At 37.2% G+C, this 26,833-nt stretch overlaps 1 protein-coding gene across 1 annotated transcript; it reads right to left on the bottom strand.

Moving 5' to 3' along the window:
- Positions 1–429: 429 nt before the first annotated feature.
- Positions 430–26,833, bottom strand: PANK3 (pantothenate kinase 3). Its single transcript, XM_033095959.1, has 7 exons — positions 26,467–26,833; positions 17,203–17,555; positions 14,519–14,772; positions 12,117–12,293; positions 10,440–10,563; positions 7,632–7,757; positions 430–6,611 (listed from the first exon to the last, which is right to left on the bottom strand). The coding sequence occupies exons 1-7, from the start codon at positions 26,492–26,494 to the stop codon at positions 6,561–6,563; spliced, it is 1,113 nt and encodes a 370-aa protein (XP_032951850.1). The 5' UTR covers positions 26,495–26,833; the 3' UTR covers positions 430–6,560.

Below are 26,833 nucleotides of genomic sequence, written 5' to 3' on the forward strand. Positions count from 1 at the left end.
AGCTAAGAGGACAAAACGATGTCCACGTTTATTTCTGGTGTGGGATAACATGGCCTCATTTCAAGGAAAAGCAGAGCTTTTCACATGTTAACAAATGAAAGTCTTGAATTTCAAGGTTTTGCATCTTTGAAGAACTAACATTTGTGTTTTCTAATGTTGTGAAGAGGAAGGTGATGAAAACTTTAATTACTTTTACACAGACCAGACAGATAACACTTTCTTTATAATTAATTCACTCAACAACTATTTCCTGAATGCCTTCTCCGTGCCAAGTACTGGGGGGATCCAGAGCTGAACAAGATTATGCAAAGTTCTTGCTCTCAGAGTTTACATTCTACTATAGCTCATTTCAGTTAAACCTCACATTTAATCAGAGTGGAAACGTGGGAGTACACTCTCTAAGATAAAGAAATAATAAAAAGATACACATAGTAAACAACTTAGAGAATTTATTTATAAAGTAGGAAATAAAAAGCATGATTTTAACATTTATTTAGAATATGAACAAAACTAGAAAGTTCAACTACAGAAAAGGCAGAGAGTACTGAAGTTGGCTCAAAGGCCATACAATGTGTTTACATACAAACCAGCCAAACCCATTTCTTTCATGCAAGTAAGCGTTAAGGAAGAGTGTGGTAATGTTTCTAGAACAGGTCACAACAAATATTTTAAAAATTTACAGAAGAAACTGTACACAAATGAAAAAATAAATTAGACAATTTACAAGAAATGTCTTATAGGTTATAATAGGCTATAACTTAGTTTATTATGAATAAAATCTGTAGTATATCCATCATACATTTTTACATTGCAGATGCAGTGTTAGAAGAATTCCAACATGACAAACCTTAGACTTGACAAGAAGAATGCAATAGAGAGAATAAGGCAACTTAAACTGAAATGGCTTGTATAAGTAAAATGAACACATACCAAGATCTATGTATGATTTGGTCAATAACTTGGAAGAATTAAGACAACTTCAGTTACAAAGTCAAAAGTTTCACTGTAGTTCAAATAAAAAGTGAAAGCACACAATGTATTAAAAAAATGATAAAACTATCTTATCATGACTCACATCCTAATTCCAATAGTTACATTTGGAAAAGGAGACGAGGAAACTGATGTCAGGTCTATAAAGTTATCTTCTGTTTCTAAATGTTGTAAACTAAAAGGAGTACCTCAGAAAAAAGTGGCAAATTTCAAAATGGCTTAATATCTGCGACAACTACTGACTGTGTCAGTATAATATCCATATGATTCAGATATGATGTAAGGCTAAAATAATCTCAGACTACCTCCATTATTTGTGTAGACTTTACACATTCTGTAAAAGCAGCTCTGTCTCATTGGAAAGCTATTGGAACTGTTGAGCACTGCAGTGTAGGAAAGATGTTAGTAACAAAAAATATATAGCACTAGCTTAGAATTGAAGTTTACTTGCATATTTATACAATTCAAAATCTTGAATTTTAACTTCATTTACTCCTTTGAAAAATACATTCCTCATTAGTTCTTTTGAACACAAAACTAGTGGCAGCTGCGGCAAAGACTGAACATCTAAAAGAAAAATAACCTCTGACTACAGAAAGAGCCAGAGTGTAAAGATTTTCTTTTTCTTAAGGGGGGAAAGAAACCCGACTTCCCCCTTATGCATCACTCAGCACTGACTCAGCACCTGAAGTCCCACTGTCAGCTCACTGCTACACTGATTTTCAGTAGTACACTGGGAATGTCATACACAGGTCCAATCTGATTCTCCTCAGACATCCCGAAGGATAAAAGTGTTTCAGGTCTTCATTACATTTGAAGAAGACGACTATAATCCATAATGAAAGATTTCAACTAACTTGTAGGTAATTAAAATCGTGTTTTATAAATTTCGCTACAAATTATTTGACAAAAGCAATAAATAATTCCAGGAGGGGTTTATGACACATCTATCCCCACTCACAATGTTTAGAAATAAACAGCTTGAAGAAAAGGCCACTAAAACCCTCCCCCAAAATACCTAATATTCAAATATCTATGGATTTAGTGGGATGTTTTTCTGTACAATGGAAGAGCTATAATAATGCCCATATAATTTTGAAGTTAACAAAATTAAAATTCCAGACACCTTTACAGATTAAAGTACACACACTTTTATGGACATACTTGTACATAAAATCCTTCAGATTACTTTAAGGTAAACCTATCTGGCCCTTACAGGCAGTAACACAACATTATGAGAGAATAACTAATACCATTCTGTTGGTTTGGTGAGAATTCAAAATCTAGTACCTGTCAACATATACAAATAAAATAAATTCCCAAACATAATGCTAGTTATCTGAACAAGCTGTTTTAGTCATTCCAAATGCTGCCATGAATGCAGCAAAAAAACTCTTTCTCAGGATCCTGATGGTAACTGATCCTATTGTAACAAATCAAATCTCCTCATTTTACAAATAAAGAACATAACCTTCGAAGAAGTTACACTGGTAACCGGTGTTGTTGCTAACACAGTATCAAATTATGATCCCATATCCACTGACCACTTAAGACAGATAACGCAAAAGGGATCGCTTTAAGAAGATGTGAACTTTCTGGAAGTGGAGATTACTCAAAATTTAGATAAGGCTGCAAAGCTGGGATGACTTTTCATGCCATAATTTTTAACAGGCTATTAAAATACTTTAACGGAAGAAAAAAATTACTTTTTTGGGACTTTGATGATTTTTACCAGGCTCAGTAGAAAATATAAGACAATTACTGTCTAAAGTATTGAAAACAGGCGGTGGTATAAAGCACATTATTTGTGAGATTATCTGATGATAGATAAAAGTTGGCTGAATTCCTCCGGTATTAGAATAAAACACTGTAATAAACTTACTGGGGAAAATAGGACATCAATGACATTTCATGGCAAATCATCTTCAATAGGTCAAAGAGTAAGTAGTATTACAAAAAGGCAATATATTCCTAGTTTTTTTGTTTATACGTACCACAAAATAGTAAGTTAAATGCAAAATAATGCACACTCACTTTCCTGGTGATTATTCTGTTTCACATGGCTTTAAAGGAGAGTTTTTAAACTAGATTCTCAAATGCAATAGATTAAAAAGCATTACGTGCTCAACCAGAAAAAAAAAAAGATAAAACATGAAAAATTTTGAACATAACAAACAGCGGTTATGAAAGACATCTGGAAGCTATTGCCTTTCTAAGTGTTCCACCCAAGAATGCAACCTTAGAAGTCAAGGCCAGATGTGATGGACTGCTTTTAGAGGCAAGACTTATCGCTAGACATACGGGAATACCTTTTCCCTTTCAGCTGCATCCTTTTGCTTACAGAAATGAAACCGTCAGGAAGCAGTACTTATACAGCAATCACAGTGGCACACAGAGGCAAGAACTCAGGAATCTTTAGAGAGTCTAATATTTGGCAAATATTCTGACCCTCTTGAAGGACTGTCAGTTGCCACGTACGTATTATTGGCAATGGCACTGACTACCTAAACTCAGAGTCCACCCGTTTAGAGGAGCTGAGCAAGTAACTGCCCAGGTCGACAGGCAACCGAGTCAACTAATACTTTGTCTTTGAAGAAGTCAGGGTGCAGAACTGAAAGCCACGACTTGTGCAAGTCTCTGGTTATAAAAGGCAGTCTATTTTGAGTGGTGGTGGAAAGTTCTAGACCTTGTTCTTTACCAAGCCCCAACACAAATTGATAGTCCTCCCTGCATTTGCAATGTTATCGGAATTTTTAGGAATGAAAATTAAATCCGAAAGGTATAAAGAAGATTCTCTTGGTTGCACAAAACTCAAGGAAGAATTAAAAGGGCCTCTGTTTACTCCTAGACGATTGGCTTCTGACAGTTTAATTAGATAAGGTGGGGGGAAGTGTAAGTCCCTAGAATCATCAAATTTGCTTCAGTGAAGGAAATGTGCATTTTGGAGACTGAGGGCAGTCAGAATGTGTCTTGGGCAACTCCATCAGTATCACTGGAAAACGATACGCACGACGGTGAGATGGCAGGATGCAATGGAAGGTATTTTTGGAATGGTCAGAAATACAACTTGTCTGGGCGAAATAAACTTGCCCAAATGAGCTTCCTATCTATCCCTCTTTATCTGAAAAACAAGCTTCCCATATTTTCCCCTCAAACATTCTTTAAAAGCACATCTTCATGAAATTTTAGTGGATACATCACAGTACTCGTTCTAAAACTGCATTCATACAGTAACCACTACCCAAATGTGGCTACCGAGAACCATGGCTACTGAAGCGTGGTTAGTCTAAACAGAGATGCGCTGGAAATGCAAACTACAAACTGCCTTTGACGATTAAGTACAAAAAAACCAGAACGTAAAATGTCTCCTAAATAACTTTTAATATTGATTACATGTTGAAATAACATAGAGGATATACTGTATTCAACAGAAATATATGAGAATGAATTTCATCTATTTCCTTTTACTTTTTAAATGTGCCTACTAGAAAATGTAAAAATTACACGTGGCTCACGTTTTATTTGTTAGCTCTTTTCAAGAACGCAGATCTCGGAGGCATTATGTTGACTGGGACTAGAATCAAACCTATTCACCATTGTACACTTACAAGGAATTTGAAATCATAATAAAAAACTAGAAATCTTGGCAGCCTCCATCATAATTCTGTTATTATTCCAGTAATTCTAGGATACCCATGAGAAAAGTCAAGAGCAAGAGTGGTGGGGTGGTACTCCCCTTATATGCATTATAGCAGGTAACTTCAGTTACAAAGGACAAGAAGTCTGAATCAGTTCCAAATTAACCGAGGTATTGATGAAATTAACTTACATAGACTTTGATCATTCCATTTCTTTTCTTGAAGACCGCTCCAAACCCATAGCTGCTAACATACAGTTTGCCACAGGAATATAACTTGAAGTTATTGTCATTTAGAACGAAACACTTTTTGTACAGCTCAAATCACAGAATTTTAAAATAGACCGGAGAGATAGCTTTGGCCGAAATGTCTAGTCATTACAATGGAAACATTAAACGAAGAAACTTTTAGTCATTGTAGGTTTTCAAAATGACCACTGGTTGACATAAATTCAAAGTTCCAAATATTCCAAATTCTAAACATTACCTTGACATACTTTGCCCCTTACCCACTCACTTCTGTTATTCACGTTAGTGTCTTTAGGGAAAGCAAACTGGATTTTAAGTAATTGAGCACAAAATTTGAAAACTACAGAAATGTCTTTATCAAGCAAGCACCTCTTAATAGTCTAATGAAAATTATTCTCCACGGAGCAAAACTGTGTGTTCTGTAAAAACACATCGTAATACTTCTTTCTGTAATGTAAACAATTTTTAAGCTCTTCGGAGCACATCCAGATTTCCTGGTAATTTCAGGAGGCAAACATTTCCCCCAAGTCTCTCTACTTTGAAAAAATGATTCAAAATAAAGAACAAATTCCAAGGCAAAAGGATTTACAAATTTTGAAACTATAATCCCATTATTACCAGAATGTATAAAACACTGATCCTTTTGTAATTCTGCAAATTATTGAAACTCAGAACCCCAGTTTCAAAACAACTCATTTTTCAGATTTCTGTTAACATCCTTTTAGAATAAACATGATTTTGTTGCTGTTCGTAACAGAAGGAAATCTTTAGCTTTGATGGTTCAGAACTAATTAAACAGAACTGACTGAGTCTGGGCCTGAGAGAAGTACGGGATAGGAAGCGCAGGAACTCTACCAATGCATGCAAACCATACTCCATTAGAATAGTCCTGGGACTGCATCGAATGGGCTTTCAAATAAGTAATTAAGTCTCCAGTTAAAAAATATTAAACATTTTTAAATGTATTGATTAACTAATAAAATACAGAAAATGCAATGTCACCAAATATGTGCATTTTCTAGGATTCACTTAAAATTCAGGCTAATAGTTAACAGTATTTCAATTAAATTATGGCATTTGAAAAAGGTACTTCTGGGAAAAGATCACATAAACGTACTTTTTTGGAGGGGAGGGATATGTTAGGAAAACTACAATAGTGAAAATTAATATTGCCTTAACATTTCTAAAATCACATAAAAATGATCATCTTTGATTGCCATTTCACTTAACTTTGATACAGGGAATGTTACTGTCTGATTACTAGTAACCAAAACACACATAGAACAGACTTGTAACAAATATTCGGAATCAATTATTTTCATGAGCTGAACATTTCTGAGATTTTTAAGATTTGTGTTTGAGCATACAGTACTGTAATGTTGGCTGCATAAAATAAATAGAAAATCTTTTTGAGAGAAAGCTCAATTATCAGAGGCTGTATTGCATTGAACACTGAATATATACAGAAGGGAAAGCCCTTCAATTAGAAATACTTCACCTGTTACCGAGTTCTGTCTTTTAATACGGCAACATTTAGCGGCTTTCCATTTTGACATTTAAAAATCAACAGGAATAGTGCTACTCTTTTATCCTTTGGTTCCCAGTGACAAACAATGCAGTAATAACGCCTCTGGTTTTCAGTTCCTCTTGGATGACATTTATTAGCAGAGAGAAACTTGATGCTTTAGCTGAAATTTGGCAGCCCAAGAAGTGCACCAACTGCTCCAAAGTATCCCTGTAAAATGTGAAAGCAATTATTAATGAAGAACAGCTTTTTAAATGAGCATACAGCACTAACTACTATTAAGAACACATATTTATGTTATAAACTATTTAAGAACAGCTATTCAGATATTAACAATGTCTGTGTTGTCAGCTATTATAGAGTTTTTTTAACTGTATTCTCAATATATACACCTTTGCAATACCTATTTAAGTGTGGCTTTTAGACACTAAAGCTTCTAAGGCTATTATCACAGTTCTGTGCCCTGTCCCGTTTCCTCAGTAAACTTCCCATTGCTCCCGCTGCCACTCTCACAGCATAGCCCACGCCACGCGGATCAGACCATTCTGATCTGTCCAGTCAGAGCAGCAGCAGTGAAGCACGGGCACTTCTAAGGAACAAATACTGACTCTGTGTTATTACATTTGCAATATATCCCATCCCTTTGAATGACCAGAAACAAAGTAATTCAAGCTAGGTTTACTTAATCCAAAACATTATATGAATTGGTATTTGCTTAGATCAGAATTTAACTGGATGTAGTGAATAAATACCAAAGAAAAAAATAAATAAAAAACCTGGAAGAATAAACTCCAAAATATTAACAGTGGTCACCTCTGGAAGTGGGGGTTAGGTTGTGGTGGGAAGATTAAGAACAGTTTTCATTGCTAAATTACATATTTTTGTATTGTTCACATTTAACACTTGTTATCTCATGGGAGGGGGAAAAAAAGAAAAACAATTTAACAAAGCAAATCATCTAGTAAGTACACAAGTAGCCCCAGCATTTAAGGCGCTCGCAGACCTGATATAACTCTTAGAAGGCCTGTGCGTTCTCATGTTAATGGGGTGCCTGCCAGGTCCCACTAACCTCCCGTCCCCCAACTCAAAGGGAAGTGAGGGAATCAATGGACTACTCCGGTAAAGCGTCGTTTTATAGTTTTCTTATAACTACAGAGCAAGAAGCACTACATGGAACCTGCATGTAAAAGCATTATATTAAAATTCACAAAACATTCTTTCCTGTCCTACCTCATGTTCTAGAAACAATGCTTTCAGTTGACCTTTTGACCAATAATCCAGTGCATATGCCAAAAGTTTCATTGAGAGAGTATTGACACGTAAAAAGTTTCCAACAAAGACAACTCTGTTTATTTTCTAAAAGAAAAGAACAAAGAAAATGACTTGAAAAAAGAATTATGACGTAGATTTCACAATGCAAGTATCTTGACTTAATAACGTAAACTACCTTATATTAGTGTCTACTAACTCCTGGTACATACCTCCATAATCCTGACTATTTAACAATTAGTTCTGGACATGTCACTGCACACTTGTCAAAACCCATAGGATGTACACCCAGTGAACCCAAATGTAACCTGCGGACTTGGGGTGAGAACGCTGTCAGTGCAGGCTCCCCCGACTGGAACAGAGCAGCCATGTGGTGCAGCGTGTGGACGGTAGGGGGCGCTGTTCCTGTGGAGCCAGGAACATATGGGAACTCTGTACTCGCCACTCATTTTTGCTGTGAACCTAAAACTGCTCTAAAAAATAAAGTCTATTTTAAAAAGGAAAAGTTCTGGAAAGACTGTAATACATGGTTATAGATGAGACTGTTTTTGAAAATGGCCAAGAAATAATCTGTTTAACAACGTAATTTGGAGAAACGTTACTGATGAGATTAAAGGAGACAAACCAAGGAAGAGTATTTTAAATGTGTTTAGGGGTAAACCAAGCTGTAAACTTGGCCAGCATGTTGCAGCGTATGCTCAACAATGACGTGCAAGCCGTGGACTTTACAGGCAACACTGACTGGGGTGTCGCTTCTAGTATTCTCTGTCCCAGCCCAACCCGTCAGGTCACTCTCTCTGCTAAGATTCCACTCACTAATGGTTCCTTAGGTATCCCTGTGATTAGGAAATCTTAGCTGGAGGAACTGGTGTCTGTATCTACAGAAAACCTGTTTCTACTGTCGCAATCATACATTGACTTTTGAGTATACATTTTTGCACATTAAATTTGGACAGCGTCAACTATGGCCTTAGTTACTGTTAAGACGATTGGCCAGTGAAAATCTAGACCTGCAGGGCTACGAAAAAACGCCCCGTGTTATTGTGAGCCCCCAAAAGTGAAATACCGCCAAAACCTAGGTTAGAACGCCTGCCAGCGGCTCTTCCACCGACTTCCTACACTGTTACTAAGAAACTAAAGAGATACAACTCTGGATTTAAACAGAATAATTCAGAGGATCAATTCGGGTTTGTACAGTTATTCTCTCTGTTGGAGCCTCTTCCCCTGCTAAATATCTACATGTATGATTCTCTCACGAACTTCAGATCTTTGCCTAAAGGTCACAATTTCAAAAAAGCTTCCGTCAATCACCCAATTACTCAGCAATCTGTTCTCTGTCACTCTGGTCTATTCTCAATTCTCTTTGTCCTGTTTTATTTTCTCTTTTTGAAAAAGAGCACTTGTCACCTAATACAAACTAAACAATTTCCTTATTTACTACATCATTAGAATGAATGCAAGCTCCAGATCATCGTTTACTTCACAAATGTACCCCAAGTGCCTAGAACAATCCCTGGCACATGGTGTTCTGTAAATATTTACTTGATAAATGAATGAACAAATGAAGGGTTCCTTCAAAAAGCAAAATTCTCTATTCATTTTAAAGTGCTTGACATTTACAAAAATTAGATGGACAAACATATCTATCACACGCACGCAGAATTGTACAGCCTCCTTCAAATAAAAACCACCCGCCTATGAGCTAGCTGGAACAGTAAAAGCCGCAGATCTCGTGTGAAGAACAAGCCTCCGTGCCTTCATAGCCCTGTACAATGCTGCTTGATCCATATGCAACAAGGCAGCACTGTAAAGAAGCCGAGGGCAGGAAGCAAACTCCCAGGCATTCCACTCCTCAAATGCAACAGCAGCAGGAAAAAAACGAACAAAAAAAACCCACTTTTTTCCTTTCACATCCGCAAGAGATTTAGTTTGTATATAGTCATGTGCCACATGCCAACATTTTGATCAACAACTGACCGCATATACGATGGTGTTCCTGGAAGATGATGGACCAGAGAAATTCCTATTGCCTAGCGATGTCACAGCCATGTCACAGCCATTTTAACTGTTGTAGCACAACGCATTACTCACGTTTGTGGCAATGCTGGTGTAAACAAACCTACAGCCCTGCCAGTCTTATGAAAGTGCAGCATGTGCAACTGTGTTCAGAACATAATACTTTATAATGATTAACTATGTTCCTGGTTTATGTCTTTAGTATACTACACGTTTTATTGTTACTTTACAGTGTACTCTTTCTACTTATAAAAACAAAGCTCAGGGTAGAACAGTATGTCATATTATGCCAGCAGCGGCCTCGTGCATCTGTGTTTACCAGGGCTCTTGGTTGCATCATTTTCCCTCGCGCTTGACTGAAGCTTGTGTTGTTTTGTGTAAGTAATGTGCTGTATAGGCTTGTAGCCTAGGAGCAGGAGGCTGTTCTATAGCCTAGGTGTGCAGCAGGCTGTACCCTCTAGGTTTCGTAAGAGCTCTCCGTGATGTTTGCACAAGGAAATTGCCTATCGTTACGTGGCACATGACTGTATTTCTTTTTGAAAAGGTGAAATGTACATATCTGTTTGTCCTATTTCCGATTTGAGTGATCTACATTCTTTAAAGGTAATGTAACAACTGAGACTTAATGAGTCTTGGGATTTAATGGGTTAGGAGACCTCAACCCTATAGGCCTCCTTAAGGAACATGAAGAAGCCCAGCTAGACGTACATCGACTCCAATTCCCATTTTTCCTATAATTATAAATGTTCTTACCTCATTAACAGCACACATTCGTGCCACAGAACCAATGTTATTGGTGATAGTTACTAAAGTAGCTCTTGCTAGATCTTCTTTACTAACAGATTCTCGCTTCTCCTTATAAATCATATTCCCAAAACTGCAGAGAAATGAGAAAACAAACAAAATCAAATCTGATCAAAAGCAACATTTCATACATTTGGGGAATTTAGCCTACAAATAAATCTACGCGTACACAGGGTCACTCATTGATCTACGAAATGGACACAGCAAAATCCTGGAAACAAACACCATCAAACAATGAAATACCATGAAGCTGTTAAGAAAGGGAGGGAGGGAGAAAGGTTCAGGGAAGAAAAGGGAGGGAGGCAGACAGACTACCACAGAATATACTGCTGTTGGAGTGTATATACAGTACACTTGTTAATGGTATATAAATGTTACCTTCTGCATAAGGGAGGGTAAGGATATGTATTTATTTGTATAGAGAAACACTGAGGGGATACTCAAGAATTAATGAAAATACTTTCCTATAGGGTGCGCTCAGAAAGATTTTTCGTATCTAACTTTCAAACTAAAGGAGTGTTCAAAATTTAAAACCTAAACTGGGCAAGAGGAAGCCCTCTTCCAACTTCCTTCAATCACAGTTGACAAATAATATTATGTTAGTTTCAGGTGTGCAGCATAGTGATTAGACATTGTATAACTTACGATGTGATTCCCTCCATAAGTCTAACACCCATTTGACAGTATACATAGTTATTACATTATTATGCTGTACTTTACAGCCCCACGACTGTTTTTAATAACTGGCAATTTGTACATCTTAATCCTTTCCCCTTTTTCACCCGTTCTCCCAACTCTCCTTCCATCTGGCCACCACCAATTTGTTCTCTGTATCTATGAGTTTCTGCTGTTTGTTCTGTGCTCGCTTTGGCAGCACATATACTAAAACTGTTTTGTTTGTTCATTTATTTTGTTCTTTAGATCCCACATATAAGTGAAATTATATGGTATACGCCTTTCTCTGTCTGATTTACATCACTTAGTATAATGTCCTCGAGGTCCATCCACGTTGTCACAAATGATAAGATTTCATTCTGTTTTATGGCTAATATTCCATTGTATATATGTACCACATTTTCTTTATCCATTCATCTATCAGTGGACACTTAGGTTGCTTCCATATCTTGGCTATTGCAAATGACACTACAGAGAACATAGGGGTGCGTATGTCTTTTCGAATTAGTATTTTGGATTTCTTCTGATAAATACCCAGAAGTGGAATTGCTGGGTCCTAAGGTAGTTCTATTTTTAATTTTTTGAGGAAACTCCAAACTGTTTGCCATAGAAGCTGCAACAATTTGCAATCCCACCAACAGTGCATGAGGGTTCCCTTTCCTCCACACCCTCCCCAACATTTGTTATTTGTTGATTTACTGACAATAAGTGATACCTCATTGTGGTTTTAATGTGCATTTCTTGATGATTAGTGACGTTGAGCATCTTGTCATGTGTCTGTTGGCCATCTGTCTGTCTTCTTTGCAGAAATGTGTATTTAGGTCCTCGGCCCATTTTTCAATTGGAGTTGTGTGTGTGTGTGTGTGTGTGTGTGTGTAAGTTGTATTGAGTTCCTTACATATTTTGGATATAAATAAACAACTTCAATTACAACATAAATGTTAAACTTACCTAGATGCTACAGCCCAACCTGGCAGACCAAATCTTTCATAATCTCCTCCATAAATATCACGGACCAACTTGTCAGCGTGGGTGCTGTCACCTTTGGATGCCATTTCAAGAGCCTCTTCAAAACTTTCACAGCCAGTCAATAAACTGCATAAGCCCAGAAAAGTACCCCCTCCAAGGCTAAAGAAAGTAAAGAAACATGATGAGCGGTAATATACTACTAAGTGCTGACATATTAACATAATGAGGAAAGGTGAACAATGCTTAGCAAAACCAACTTGTCAGATCAAAGAATAAACTGAAGGAATAAATCACTTGCTGGAAACAGCATGAGGAGAGGAAGAGATCTTTTTACCTTCCACTATCTTCAGTTGACACTTTATATGTTGTAATTGCTAAACATAAATGTTTTTGTATGCATTAAAAAGGAATGTGTTAAAATCAGTACTATATTAAAAGGAGAGAAAACTTGTAATTCTAAATGGCTTCCCGGAAATGATTTTCTGAAAGGCCAATTTACTTGGCCTGACAAGGCTGAAATCAATTCAGTGTGATACGTTAACATTTCACATGACCTAGAAATGAACACAGTGAGGAAATTTACATCAGGCTGGTCATTATGTTAGTGGAAATTACCTGGTTCTGTTATCCTTTTGGATATGCTCACAAAATGAAACCAAGTGCTCGCTAATTCTTAAAATCAAAACCTTTGCTTCCTAGTCTCACTTAAAATTCTAACAGGGTCTATCCCTGAATAACTGTTGGAATTTAGTTAACAGGCTGAATTTCTGTGTTTTAGAATGAAGTAAGGTAATACTGTAGTCCCCTCTTACCTGCAGGGAATGAATTCTGAAACCTCTAGTAGGTGCCGGAAACTGTAGACAGCAATGAACCCTATGTTATTTGCTATATATACTTACTTATGATCAAGTGTGATGTATAAATTAGGCACAGTAAGAGATTAACAATAACTAATGCTAAAATAGAACAATGATAACAATGCACTGTAAGAAAAGTTGTGACTGTGGTCACTCGTGTCAGGGGATCCCTTGCTGAAGTCTTTCTGGCGCAACGCATTGCCATCAATCAGAACCCGTTTTCTGTTCGCGTCTTCCACCCGCAAATTTGATGCCTTTTCCATCGTAACTAAGCACTTACCACGCACTATGGCTTAATTTTTGCAGTTTGAGACATGATAGCAAAACTAGCAGGCATTTTTTTTTTCCTTCTTCACAATTTCAAGCATCGAAAATTCGTTCTTACCATAGATCTTAGGAAACTCAGCACACTCTTTTTCTTCTTTCCTTATTAAGAACCTTCCCCTTTTCACTTAAAGCACTTTAAGACTTCTTGGGATATCCGAATTGCCAGCATCACTACTCTTGTGCTTTGGGACCATTATTATTCAGTAAGAGTTACTTGAATACAAACACTGGGATACTGAGAGTCTATCTGATAACCAAGTTGGCCATTAAGTGACTAACGGGCAGGGAGTGTGAACACGTGGTGACACTGGATGAAGCAGGACAGCTATTCAGAACGGTGTGCAATTTCTAGCTTATAAATTTTCTCAGGAAATTTTGATTTAATATTTTCTGACTGCAGTTGACCACAGGTAACTAAAACTGTGCAAAGCAAAATCGTGGATGGGGGAGAGGGAAACTACTGTACTTCCCTGTAATTCTCTGGAGGTAGATTTTTAGCCATTACGGAAATGAAATACTAATTAATAATTTAAGTATCATTTAAGTAGGAGGACTATGTTGAAACTGAAATGAGTTTTTTCTACAAACCAATCTAAAGTATCCCCGAATCTTTCTTCCTCAATTAAATATAGAAGTCTCCACCCTCCTTAAAAGTTGATAAAAATACATATCAGAATCATAAAGAAAATTTAAAAATCTCATTTCACATTCATGTTTTAGGTAGTATAGAAAATTTGATAGGATATTAGGGACATTAATATTATCCCATAAACAGCTCATGTTAAATTAATCCTATAAGAATTCATTACAGTGTTGCCCTGTACTCTGCATGAAATCAGCATGTAGCAAGCTCTAGGCTGAAATACATCTATAAAAAAGTGAAAAATAAGGAAAGAAAAATGCTTTGGAAAATAGTTACTGGTACCATTCCAGACAAAACTTCACTCATGACATTATGGAAATTTTAATGCCAACTGATGCTAACGAAACATAAATATTTAATGATTTTAATTTGAGTCGTTAACACATACTTGATACAACGGTATAATCAGCAACACTTGCACTGATATTTGCACATCTACATTTTTGCTGTGGAACAAATGCACGTTATTTTCCTGATGAAGCTAGTATTAATTTAATGATTTTAGAACTTCTGTGTACAAAGCAATATGGAGGCTGCGAAAGAAAAAGGTTACTTACCTTGTCCCAGTGACTCGTTTATAGTTGTCTTTGGAATGGACTGCTAAAATGCTGACTCCCGAGCCAATGTTCACTACCAGCAGTGGGTAGGGGTCATCCAGGTTAAAAGGCATCTTTTGGCATCGCTCAGGTTCTGAGGCATTAGCGAAATAATAGCACTCTGCTTGTCCATTGAAACTGACAGAATCTATATACAGCAAGCCCTTTACAAGGCAGTCAAGTTCATCCAGTTTGTGCAGGTGGAGGTTTCCAATCTGTAAAATAATACCAAAAAAAAACCCCAAGAGAAACGTTTTACAAAGCGAACAAAAAACAGCATTCAGAATACTGAGTCAATTATACTGTATAATTTTCAAAATCATTTACAACCCCCCTCAGTTTCACTTGTCTTGTTTCGTGTCAAAATCTCTATGGGACTTCATTGAGTCCAGCGGTTCTCAATGATGGTGGTGGTACCTCTTAGAGGCATTTTGAAAATTTGTGGGGACATTTTAGTTTTCACAAAGATGCGGGAGAAGGGAGGACAGAAATAACATCTAGAAGCAGGGACTTAGGATGCCAGACATCTGTAATGGGTGGAGCAGTTGTGCGAAACCCAGAATTACCCCATTCCTGCATTATCTTGGTTTTAATGGACATTTTGTAGGTAGCAGAGGAAAATCTGTTTATAGTTACCATATCTGAGCCTATGTAAGCACAAAGTATTTATCTATCTGTGTGTATAAACATAGTCTTATTTACCTGGTTTTAATATACACTAAATTGCTAGGATGCAACCACCAAATTAACTGAGGGAGTACTTCTTATTGCTTGAAATTTTACCAAGTGTGGTTTTAGCATCTTATAAAGTTATATCCCAACAGCAACAACATATATGTTATTAGATTCTCCAATAAAACACACCATATCTAATCTAGGATTTGAGCTTTAGAGTTCACGGTGAATCTATGTAGGTGCAGGCATCTAACTACTTCATTACACCCTCCCCTGTGCTCGTACCAGAGGATCTACCTACTGACACACACACCCTGTTTCCCCGAAAATAAGACCTAGTCAGTCAGCTCTAATGCGTCTTTTGGAGCAAAAATTAATATAAAGCCCAGTGTTATATTATATTATATTAATGATATTATATTATTTATATTGTATTGTATTTATTATATGAAAGACCTGGTCTTATATTATAGTAAAATAAGACCGGGTCTTACATTAATTTTTGCTCCAAAAGATACATTAGGGCTTATTGTCCAGCTAGGTCTTATTTTTGGGGAAACACGGTGTGGGTTTGTGTGTGTGTGTGTGTGTGTGTGTGTGTGTGTATGCCTTAATTTCCTATCTTCATGTTACAGTTTGGGTACTAGTTTGAAATTATTAAATTCATTACAAATTCATTAGTAAAGAGTCTATTATAAAATATTTGTTATAAAAGACCTCAACTTAGATAACACTTCCTCTGGGAAGCTTTTCAATTCTCTTGGACTTATGTAGCACTCCTCTGGTGTTCCTATGGCACCTCTTTCCATAACAATAGTATTAATTATAAGGCATTGTACTCTTACTTGTAATTCACTTAAGATCTGTGTAGTCTAGAATACTGCACTTTGAGGGCTAAGTTTATGTGTTATTCCCAGCAAAGTGTCTATCTAGCACAGTAACTGACACATATTAGATGCTCAAATATTATCTTAATGATTGAGCATCAATAAAAACAAGTATGACAGAAACTCATCACTAGAAAAGAACTGATACTTTAAAAAAAAAAAAATCAGAAGTCCATGTTTGGATGCCAGTTATTTTCACTGCTTTTGGCAAACATATCCAACCAAACTGGGCTCAGATTCCTGAAATTTATGTTCAAATAACTCAATACGTTGAATACAAATCAGTATTATCCATCAAAGAGAAAAAATTTTAATAAAAATTTAGACTTTTAAATTATCCCAAATTGTTAGGGGCTCACTTATTGTAAGCCATGTAAGCGATCACTTACTTATGTTCTAGTAACAGACTTTTCTATGAATTGAGAAATTAAATGGTGTACATGCACATTTTCAAGGAAAACAAATTTCAGTAGCCCCAAATACCAACTTTTTAATCTTTATTCTAATGAAAAGGACTAGAAGCCTGGCAAACCCCAACTAGCATATACCTCAAATTAACACTTAGACAGTCCTCTTGCCACATCCAAATGGCCCCCTTTGAGACAACATAAAACCAGGAAAAAAAGGGTAACGAACTTTCCATCAGGTGTCTACTAATCAAAAGACACTGGCTTCAGTTGGGGTTTGGGAAGGAGATGGCCCTGGGAGAGATGACTATATGGATAACATTCCAAAAAACATGCAAGCACAGCACACAAGAACAGTGAAAGTAATTGAAGCCCCATTTATATCTGGCTTTGTACACTGCCAAATTCACTTAAGTCCTTTTTATTGTAGCAGTCTCTAAAGTTAGCAGGTTTTACCAAATATTATGTACAACAATGATCCCAAATCTGGGCAATTTTTACTAATCCTATAAAGGTATTTAAATGCCCCAAATCAAAACCTAGTCATAAATACGTACTTCCTCTGCATCAGCAGGAAGAACTAATGTACGAAACATGCCAGATGGCAACTTAGCCTCGTATTTTAAAAACTGAAGTGAATGGGTATCAATTTTTGGCTTTGAGTAAAGATACCTACTGTACGAAAATCTTTCTCAAACTTGTAAGCACCACCTCCTGTAGCACATAGCACCGTGTGTAACGTTGAGAAGTTTTTATCTCTTCCCATTTGGATAAAAGTAGGCAGGTCCTGGGTTGGAAACCTGATGAAGTGCAGGTTTCCTCTTCGGCCAAAAAGTGTTAAATCCTTCAGTTCAAGGTGTACGTCCCGAATACCAGTGGATCCATATGCTACATTAGAAGTCAAATATTTCCGGATACTTTTCAAGCTCTCCACTTCTTCTTGTTCTTCCTCTGCTGTGATATCAATAGGTTCAAAATATGAAAGCTTTACTAGAGTTCCCCCAATGTCCATGCCAAACCATGGGAAAGCTGTGGATTAAAAAAAAGAAAAACAAGAATAAAAGATAAAAAGATATTTTTGGAAATGCAAATTAGGAACTGGTTCGTTAGCCACAAACTTCATTTACTTGCAATCATGCATTCAGTCCGTAATACTTTGGGGTAAGACGTATCTTCTACGAGCAACTTACTTTTTCCCCTTCAAAGTGTTGTGTATTTTCTAGACTCCTAACATAGGATGCTGATAGAGTTGGCCCAGAGCCTTTTAACTCCCAGTCCGGTAGGCTTTCCTTTTCCTTTATGAAATCTTTAACATGTGAAAAATTTGGGCCAGTTCTGTTTTAAATAAATAGGTCATCACCTAGGGCTTGAAAACATTTCTAAAAAGATTTTAATGTAATAAAATTGGCCAATAATCACTTCAGGTACACTCCAGGGGAAAGTACTTCCTTGAAAACAAATCTTGGGCCCTCCCGGTGGCTCAGGTGGTTGGAGCGCTGTGCTCCTAACGCCGAGGTCGCTGGTTCGATTCCCACATGGGCCAGTAAGCTGCGTCCTCTACAACTAAGATTGTGAACAATGGCTCTCCCTGCAGCTGGGCTGCTGTGTGCTGCCATGGACTACCATATGCTGCCAGGAGCAGCCGGAGACCAGCGTGAATGGCCCCCAGCTGGAGGGAGCACAAGCCTCATAACACCAGCTGGGCCAGGGAGCTGTGTCCTACACAACTAGACTGAGAAACAACGGTTTGAACCTAAGTGAGGGAAGGAGGTGGCGGAAGATGGGGGGAAAAAAACCAAAAAAATATTTTCTTTGTTTATTGAGCATATTAGGTTTCTTTAGTACACCTGGTTAATAAAATTAGCTGTTAATAATATTGAAGGTACGTGTATTTGGGGGCAAGCACATTCTGGGGGGAGGGCAAGCCATGTATTTGGGTTTGGGACTTGGGGCTTTCTCACTGAGTGGGCCATATGACTTTGGAAAAGCCAATAACCTCTGAATCTTAGTTTCCTCAGTGTCTGTTTCTGTTCTCTGGGATTTTTATTACTATGACAGAGACTCAAAAATAATTTAAGACTTAAGATACATAGATTACAAAATGCCTGGTAAAATGTATTAATAATTTTTAATGTAAAAGTTGTCAAAGAAAACTACTTCCCTCTAAAATTCTACATTGTTTCTTAAGTATTCATATTTTATTTATCCGATACGTGTGTACCATTAGAAACTCAGAACATAATTCAATGAGAAAGCATTCTCTACATTTCTCTATTTCAGAATTTATACTTATTGAAATTAGTAAATGAAACTGAAGATGAGGAAGGAGTAATTCTCATTATCTTCTGGTGGAGAAATAGCTCATTTATTTTTTGTATTTGAAACCCAAGTTGCAGATCCAGCTCTACTTACATTAAGGACAATCTTTATAAAGAAATATATGTGTGTGTGTGTGTGTGTGTGTGTGTGTGTGTGTGTGTGTGTGTGTGTGTGTGTGTGTGTGTGTGTTTAAAGTAAAATGACTTTAGAACATCATTTGGGAAGCTAGGGCAGCAAGACCTTTTTTTATGTCACCTGTAGATTTGTGTAAACAACTAAGATGCAGAAGAAACGGACTCAATTTTCTCAACTCGTTGGGTGGCTAGCAACGGAGGCCATCTTAGATAATAATCTCTTGAAATGATCGACAGGCTATTTGCAATTTAAAAAAAAGTAGAAACCATATAATAATATACCTTTAGGTAAAAAGAAATGTGCTATCACTACATTTTACTTTCAGTTTACTTATGAAATCCAGAATTCCTGCTTTGAGATTCATCACGTAAAAGGTTACATATCATCTTTCTCCCCCAAGTTCAAATTAAGTCACTAGTAGCAAGCAGCAGTACTAGCAGTTAGAGGGGGAATTCACGGCAAGTGGTTGCTTAGACAAACATATTTAAAGAAAACAATATGGAATAACTCTATTGATCCAATAAACCAGAGATTCCTTCGGAATTTTCCTAATTTGTTCAACAGATGTGTAATTAGGACACTTCTCATTGGGCATTAGATAAAATAGGGGTCCTTCTGCGATTACATAACCAAAATGAATTCTCCCTATTTGATACTCGATTATTGCCTGCGTGGGGACGGGAGTGTGGAAATCACTACTGCCACATGAAGTTCATTTTAGGATAGAAAAATTTCTACAAGGCGAGATTACTAAGCTAAAAACCTTTATTTTCCAAAATTCAAAACACATTAAAAATCATTGAACGTTTTTAGTTTTTCTTTCTGTGCCTTCATCCGTGTCAAACACACAGATGTCAAAGTATACACACAAATAAAAACGTTACTCAGAGAGCAAACTACAAAGCTGAAGCTTTACCAGGTTCAAAGTTCATGGCATTTTTATTTTCAGTCGGAAGCCTCTCTTTGCTCCTAGGTAATAAATACCTGAACACTGTCCTTCTTCAAAGCAAAAATTCCCGTCAACTTATGTGAAGAACTTTGAATTCTTACATAAAACCATGAATTAAGTTTCAAAGTAACCTTACTGCCTAGGAAAACATTTCAAGTTTATAGTAAAATATTGCAGAGTGAGAAATGATCTGATTTTCTAAAGCTTATGTATGAGCACCAAGGTTTTTGATCCAAGGTATATCAGCAGCCAATTCCAAAAGACATAACTCTGGGGTGGGCAGTAGAAAGACTCACTGAATGAAAACCTATTTTTAAAGTCTAGACTGCTGGAAAGTGTCGTTTGACTCTTTCCCATAGAAAGAAAATGATTGTTTGGGTGTAACTATCATAAAATGATAAAGAAAAACCAAAACCTGCCACTGCTTCTTTTTTACAAGGCTTTTTGTTGATCTAGTTTCATCAAACAACCAAACTTGTCCTACCTCAAAAACATTACAGAGAAAGTAAAACACCTGTAAACAAAGCTATGTTATATTATTACAATACATTGCATCTCTCATTTGTCTTAAATTACATTCAGTACTGAAGAAAATTATAAAATTTGTATGGTATGTAAGACACAAAGAATAACAACCATCAATAACCAGGAACTCATGAAACAGAAAAGGACATTACCACTCAATTTTAAACCGTTGTGTGACCCGCTCGTTTGTATGTATATTTGACTAGAGAAACAGGTTTTATGAAATAACTAAATTGGAAAATGATTACATTTCCTTAAGGGGTACTGGCCACAGAGGTAGGTTTTTTTAAATCAACAATGCCAAAAGTCCAAGACTCATCTCACATCTAGCCTATTAGCTACGTCTGTCTTGTCTTTTAGCGCTGTCCTTAAATGGAGGATAACTAGAGAGGCCAGCTGGCAAATTTCTTAGGAACCATAATATGCAAACATTACATGTCCCTTCTATTTCTAGCAGATCTCAATTACGATAATTTTCTTACTATTTGGAAGGTAGGGACTGAAAGAGAACTCAGTATTGCCAGTAGTTCCAAAAAAAAAAAAAAAAAAGTTGGTAATAGCCATCTTTTGCATAGGGAGCCTTCCGACTGAGCAGATCTGGGATTCATTCCCTTAGGCCAGAGAAGCAGTCACCAAGAAAAAGTGTGGGGAGGCTCCAAGACCACGGAAGATACAAATCTTAAGTATGATCCATCCTGTCATTTAGCAATTGGTCTAATTAGGCACATTTACATTTTTCAGTGCATTAGGGAAAAAACAAACAAAAAACACCTTTATGTTTGTCGTGTTGTCACTGACCAAAAGGAGAGCGGGAGAGGGCACGGAGCCCAAACATTACGTGCAATGAAAGTATGAAAATATTAAGGGTATTAAGTACAACCACAGGTCCAGTAATAGTTCCACGAGGTAAGAAAAATATCAGTTTCCTAAGACGTCAGGCAAGGATCTAGCTTTGTGGCTGCAGCCAAGGTTAATAGGTGACCAGTGCATAAGAAGCCTACTAACTGCACAGAACCTAACATTTCCTATTCTTTTAAGAAGAAAATCATCCACTGCCAAGGTGAAAAGTGAACCAAAATACACATGTAAAAAACAAAATAACACATTCCATAAATTTAAGTAAGTACTTTGATGATGGCAAATATACATTACCTTCTCTAAACTGAGAATTTCCTAGAATCTCTATGATCTGTATATTCATTCGGTCTTCAAAAAATAGTAGCTTCTATTGTTTCTGATGGGAGCCTACAACTAGTTCCCCGTATGTTGCAAAAATATCCAAAACGATCATAAGGATAGTGCTATCAAAAATTATGTTTCTTATCAGATAATGTAAGCAAAAGAAGAAATCCACATGTCCGATCATCTTTTTATTTTAATACGAAAAGCAGTTACAATTCAACTCAGCCGATCATGTTTTGAAATGACTAAACAGCTTTAGATATCTAGCCACAAGGGCAGACTGATAATTTCTTAAACGCTTTGTTACAAAAGTTTGGTATCTTGCTAAGTATCAGTAAAGGGATGGGAGGAGAATCATTTAATTGTTATTGGCTCAATGCAGATTTAACCCAAAGGGATCCTATGTCAAATTAGGCTTTTTCTTTTGCATAGAGAAAACAAATGCTGAATATGTTCAAAACATTATTGGATTATATTAAGGAACACAATTCTAAAATGGGCATGTGTACTCGTAAATTCCAGATATGTTTCAAGTTTTTGGATAAAAAAACCCTTCACTCTTCCTAATAATCATTCCAAATTAAAATATTGGTGTTTTGAAACAGACTGAAAAGAAAACCAACATCTTCACACATTATAACTCGTTACATCTTCACATATTGTAATTCCTTAGAAGAGCTCCAAGTAACCCCTCTCCCCCACCTTTGCTAAATTAGTTACATCCATGGGGTTATCAGAAACTATCATATCCAATTGCACCTTATTATCTACTGGAAGTGGTAATTCCTCTTTTTTTAAATTAAATTGGAGTAACACTGGTTAATAACATGTAAGTTTCAGGTGTACAGTTCTAATACCTCATCTGTACAATGCATTGTCTGCTCACCCCCAAAGTCTAGACTCCATCCCTCACCTTACATTTGACCCCTTTAACCTTCTTCATCCTCCCGCCACCCCCGTAACCACCATATTGCTGTGTCTGAGTTTGTCGCTTTGTTGTTTTTGCGTCCTACATGAGTGAAATCATATGGTTCTTGTCCTTTTCCATCTAACTTCTTTCACTTAGCATGATACTCTCAAGACCCATCCATGCTGTCGCAAATGGCAATATTTCATCTTTTTTTATGGCTTAAATAGATTACATTATACGAGTATATATGTACCATATCTTCTTTATCCAATCATCTATCAAAAGATACTTGTTTCCATGTGTTGGCTATAGAGAATAAAGGTGCAAGGAAACAAGGGTGCATGTATCTTTATAAGCGTTGTCTAAAGGGACTGCGAGGTCATATGGTAGCGCCATTCTTAATTTTTTCAGGAACCCTGTTTTCCATAGTGTGTGCACCAGTTTACATTACCACCAGCAGTATAGGAGGCTTCCCTTTTCTCTGCGTCCTCTGCATCACTTTTTTCTTCCCTCATTGATAATAGCCTTCTAACGGGTGTGAGAGTATCTCATAATGGTTTTGTTTTGCATTTCCCTTCTACCTAGTTACACTGAGTGTCTTTTCAGATCTCTGTTAGCCATGTGTATGTGTTCTTGGGAAAAGAGTCTGTCTGTTCAGATCCTCTGTCCATTTTTTAATTGGATTTTTTGTTGTTTAGTTGTATGAGTTCTTTACATATTTTGGATATTAGCTCCTTACCGGAGCCATCATTTGCAAATATCTTCTCACATTCAGTTGGTTGCCTTTTGTTTTGATGATAGTTTCTTTTGCTGTACAGAAGCTTTTTAGTTTGATACAGTCCCATTCATTTATTTTTGCTTTCATTTCCCCTGCTTTCAGGGTCAAGTTCACAAAACCTCCTCTGAGACCAAGGTCTGTAAGTTTAATACCTGCCTATGATTTCTGGAAGTGATAATTCTCAAGTAATGATTCAATTTACAAACAGGGCAACCAAATTATACAGACGCTAACTACAAACATGTTAAATACTTCTCTCTGGTTTTGACAAAAGCTTCAGGTACTTTATTGCTTGGGTTAGCAAAGCCAGACGCAAAAACTGTATCACATCCAATTTTTATACATATATATATACTGTATGTATTTTACTATCACTTTGTTAATCACGTTACATGCCGTATGGGTAAGCAAAACAAAAGTTTTGCTTAAAAAATTATGTCAGTTAAGGTACAGCGAAACATGACTGTTCAGATTTTTAACATCTTTAATATCTAATATTTAAGCAGTATGAAAAACACAAGTCAAAGCAAACAAACATTGCCATTATTTTGGTTCTCATATTTTAACTAGCCAAAATTTTTCATTAGGTTGATGTTTGATTTCATCCTTACCCTGGAGTGGATTTAACACACAATTCCAAATGCTAAGTTTTCAATTATACAACCTAGAGGATAAAACCAATTCCTTTTTTTTAAATTTTCTAGTTAAACACATGCATTTGTTTTATAACCTGGTAACATATTAGAGATCTATCTAAAAGCAAATGTTTTCTAACACTTAGGGGAATAATGTAAGAAAGTGTGTGAAGCCACAGTCGCTTGTTCAACCAATATGAGAGAAAACTTCTAGTTACTGGTGCTGTTGTACGGGCTAAATGAGGTACAATGCATATAAATAGCGCCTTACACATACTAAGGGCTCACTAAATTTATAATTATTATTAAAAAAAAAATCCTAGACAAGTACTCAAAAAACAAAACAAATATCTTTAGCTAATTCAAGTAGTTTAAAAAATTAGAAACACTTTCCAGTTATAAACAGTGCCAAAAAAATGTATACACATTTTAAGAAAGGAAAAACCTGTATTAAAAGTACACGGATGGTAACCACTTTGAGCCCCTCTTGTAATTACAGAAGTCAAACGTGACTTGTAGTCATCTTTTGTTATTGGTATATATTGATTATTACAATTTTAATACAGTTTTTCTTTCTTAAAATGTGTCTACACTTTTTTGGCACCCTCTGTATTTCCAGGGCAGTTCATACTTTCTTTAACATACACACAAAGATATTCTTTATTTTTACCATAAAGAATTGAGTAGGCAGTAAAATCACCTTTTACATATAAGGAACTGAAAATGACATTTCAGACTTCTACATCAAATTAACTGACTAGGTTTTCAACACGACCCTATTTTAATATTAATGGTCTCACAATGTAATAGATAAGTTACTTTTAAACAATAGGTGTCCTTTTATTTCTCAAACTAATGTTTATTTTATAAACTGTTAATCTTTTCCAAAAACCTTTGACAGAGGTGGTATTCATACCTTATTACTAGTTTGCCCAAATCTAAGTAAGCAAATCACTATCATAGCAAGAAAAAAACCACAACAAAAAAACCCGTAAGAGTCAGAATCGGAGCTGGTCATTATTAAACTCATTTTACTAAATGGAAATTCCAAGACAAGCAGAGAAAAATATATGTGTTGAGGGAAGATGCCCAAGTGTTTCACATACTGCATCTGTTCAAGATTAGTTTAATTCAGCAAATGTAAATTAGAAGTGTTTCTATTTACTTTGTCATTTAAGCCTTCACATCACTATTTTATAGACTCTTTGAACAAAACTCTTTAGTTATCACGAGAAATCACCATTGATTTCTTTAAATTGGTAACTATAACTACCGGATCAGAAAGGTTTGTGTTTCTCAGGGTATTTAGACTATGCCCTATGGGTGCAGAAGAAAGAACACTAGACTATGAGTCAGCTGACTTCAGGTCCTGAACTTCATTAGCACAGAGTTGGTTGGCTTAGCCTTGGAAAAGTTACTCTAGGCCTCAGTAAGTTCAATTTACTCAACTGTAAAATTCAGAACAAATTATCTTACATTTAAATAACAATTAGCAGTTTTCAGAGTGCTTTGGTATGTTTCCTCTCCTTTGAGGGTTACAAGAACCTTGATGGGTGGGAAAAGATGGTGCTTCCCTTTTATAGATTTCTTAGAACTGTTGGAAAGATCACATGTGACACTCTAAAAACTGCAAAGTATCAACACCATTCTGAGATATAAGCATGCATTCTCACATTCCGAGTTGCTCTGTTAGAATGGACTTAAACTACGGGAATCACAACGACTGAGGGATTAAAACAGACCATTTACAGAGGCAAAAGGTTTTAAAAGGCTAAAAATAAAAGGAAGCAAATGAAAGTTGATCTGTTCTCTGAAAACATGGAAAGAATGTTTTCAAAAAGTACATACATATGTAGTCATTAAAAAAAATCTTAGTATTCACCAAAATATTTCATAATGGTTTCACAGTAGTCAACCACTAAGAGAGGTTAGCTCCGACTGGTGGAAACATCGCGATTTTTCTTTTTGTTCATCTGTTAGTTTTTTTTAAACAAACATAAACTCGTTATTCTTCTAAACAAAAATAAGCCGCTAGCAGGTTACAAGCATGTATATTTAAAAGCGCTAATTCTGACTACAGTGACAACTCCCGGGAACCCATCGAGATTTCAAGGACACAAGCAGGAAGCCCAGAAATCAGTAAAAATGGGTGGTATCTGCCCCTGCGCAATTTGACAGCCATGACCACCCATTTTCAACCTGACTGCAGAGGAAGCACAGAGAGGGCACTGGTATGGTAGCTCGAGTCAAAAATTTCCTCCAGCACCTACCAGATCTCGAGGAGGAAGTAGGAGAAAAGGGCCAGGGGGCTGCAGGCGTTGGTCGCACAAGTATAGGGGGATAGGGAGGGAGCCTCGAACCCCAGGCTGAAATGGCCCCTCCACCCCCAACCCATGCAAGGCACCGGCGATGAGCGACGGGTTTGGAACCAGGCCGCTCTGCCAAGAGGCTTCCAGACGGGGCCCATGGTGCTCTCCCAACCCAGAGGGCCCAAGTCCCCATCTTACAAGGTTTCTTGGCATCCTTGATCTTCATGGCGACGGCCTGACGGAAGAGGGGCTGCCTCGGGTTCAGTGCTCCGAGGGTAGTGGTGGCGACTCCGGAGGTGGCCGGGCAGCTCCGAGGCCTGGCGGGTTCCTCCCCGTAGGCCGGGCAGGCGGGGCGGGCCGAGGGCGGGGCAGCGGGCCCGAGGTGAGGCCCAGCCTCGGGGGCGGCCCCCCACCCCTGCGAGGGGCGGCCGGACCGAGGGAGCTGGGGAAGGCCACCGGCCTCGCCGCTCCAGGGCCCCCCCTCCCGCAGCTGCTCCAAACAAAAGGCCCGGGTCCCCGAGCCACCACCGCCGCACTGAGAAATAGCCCGCCCAGGCAGGGCGCC

The sequence above is a fragment of the Rhinolophus ferrumequinum genome, chromosome 24 (genome assembly GCF_004115265.2).
Source record: "Rhinolophus ferrumequinum isolate MPI-CBG mRhiFer1 chromosome 24, mRhiFer1_v1.p, whole genome shotgun sequence".
In the NCBI taxonomy this organism is placed as follows: Eukaryota; Metazoa; Chordata; class Mammalia; order Chiroptera; family Rhinolophidae; genus Rhinolophus; species Rhinolophus ferrumequinum.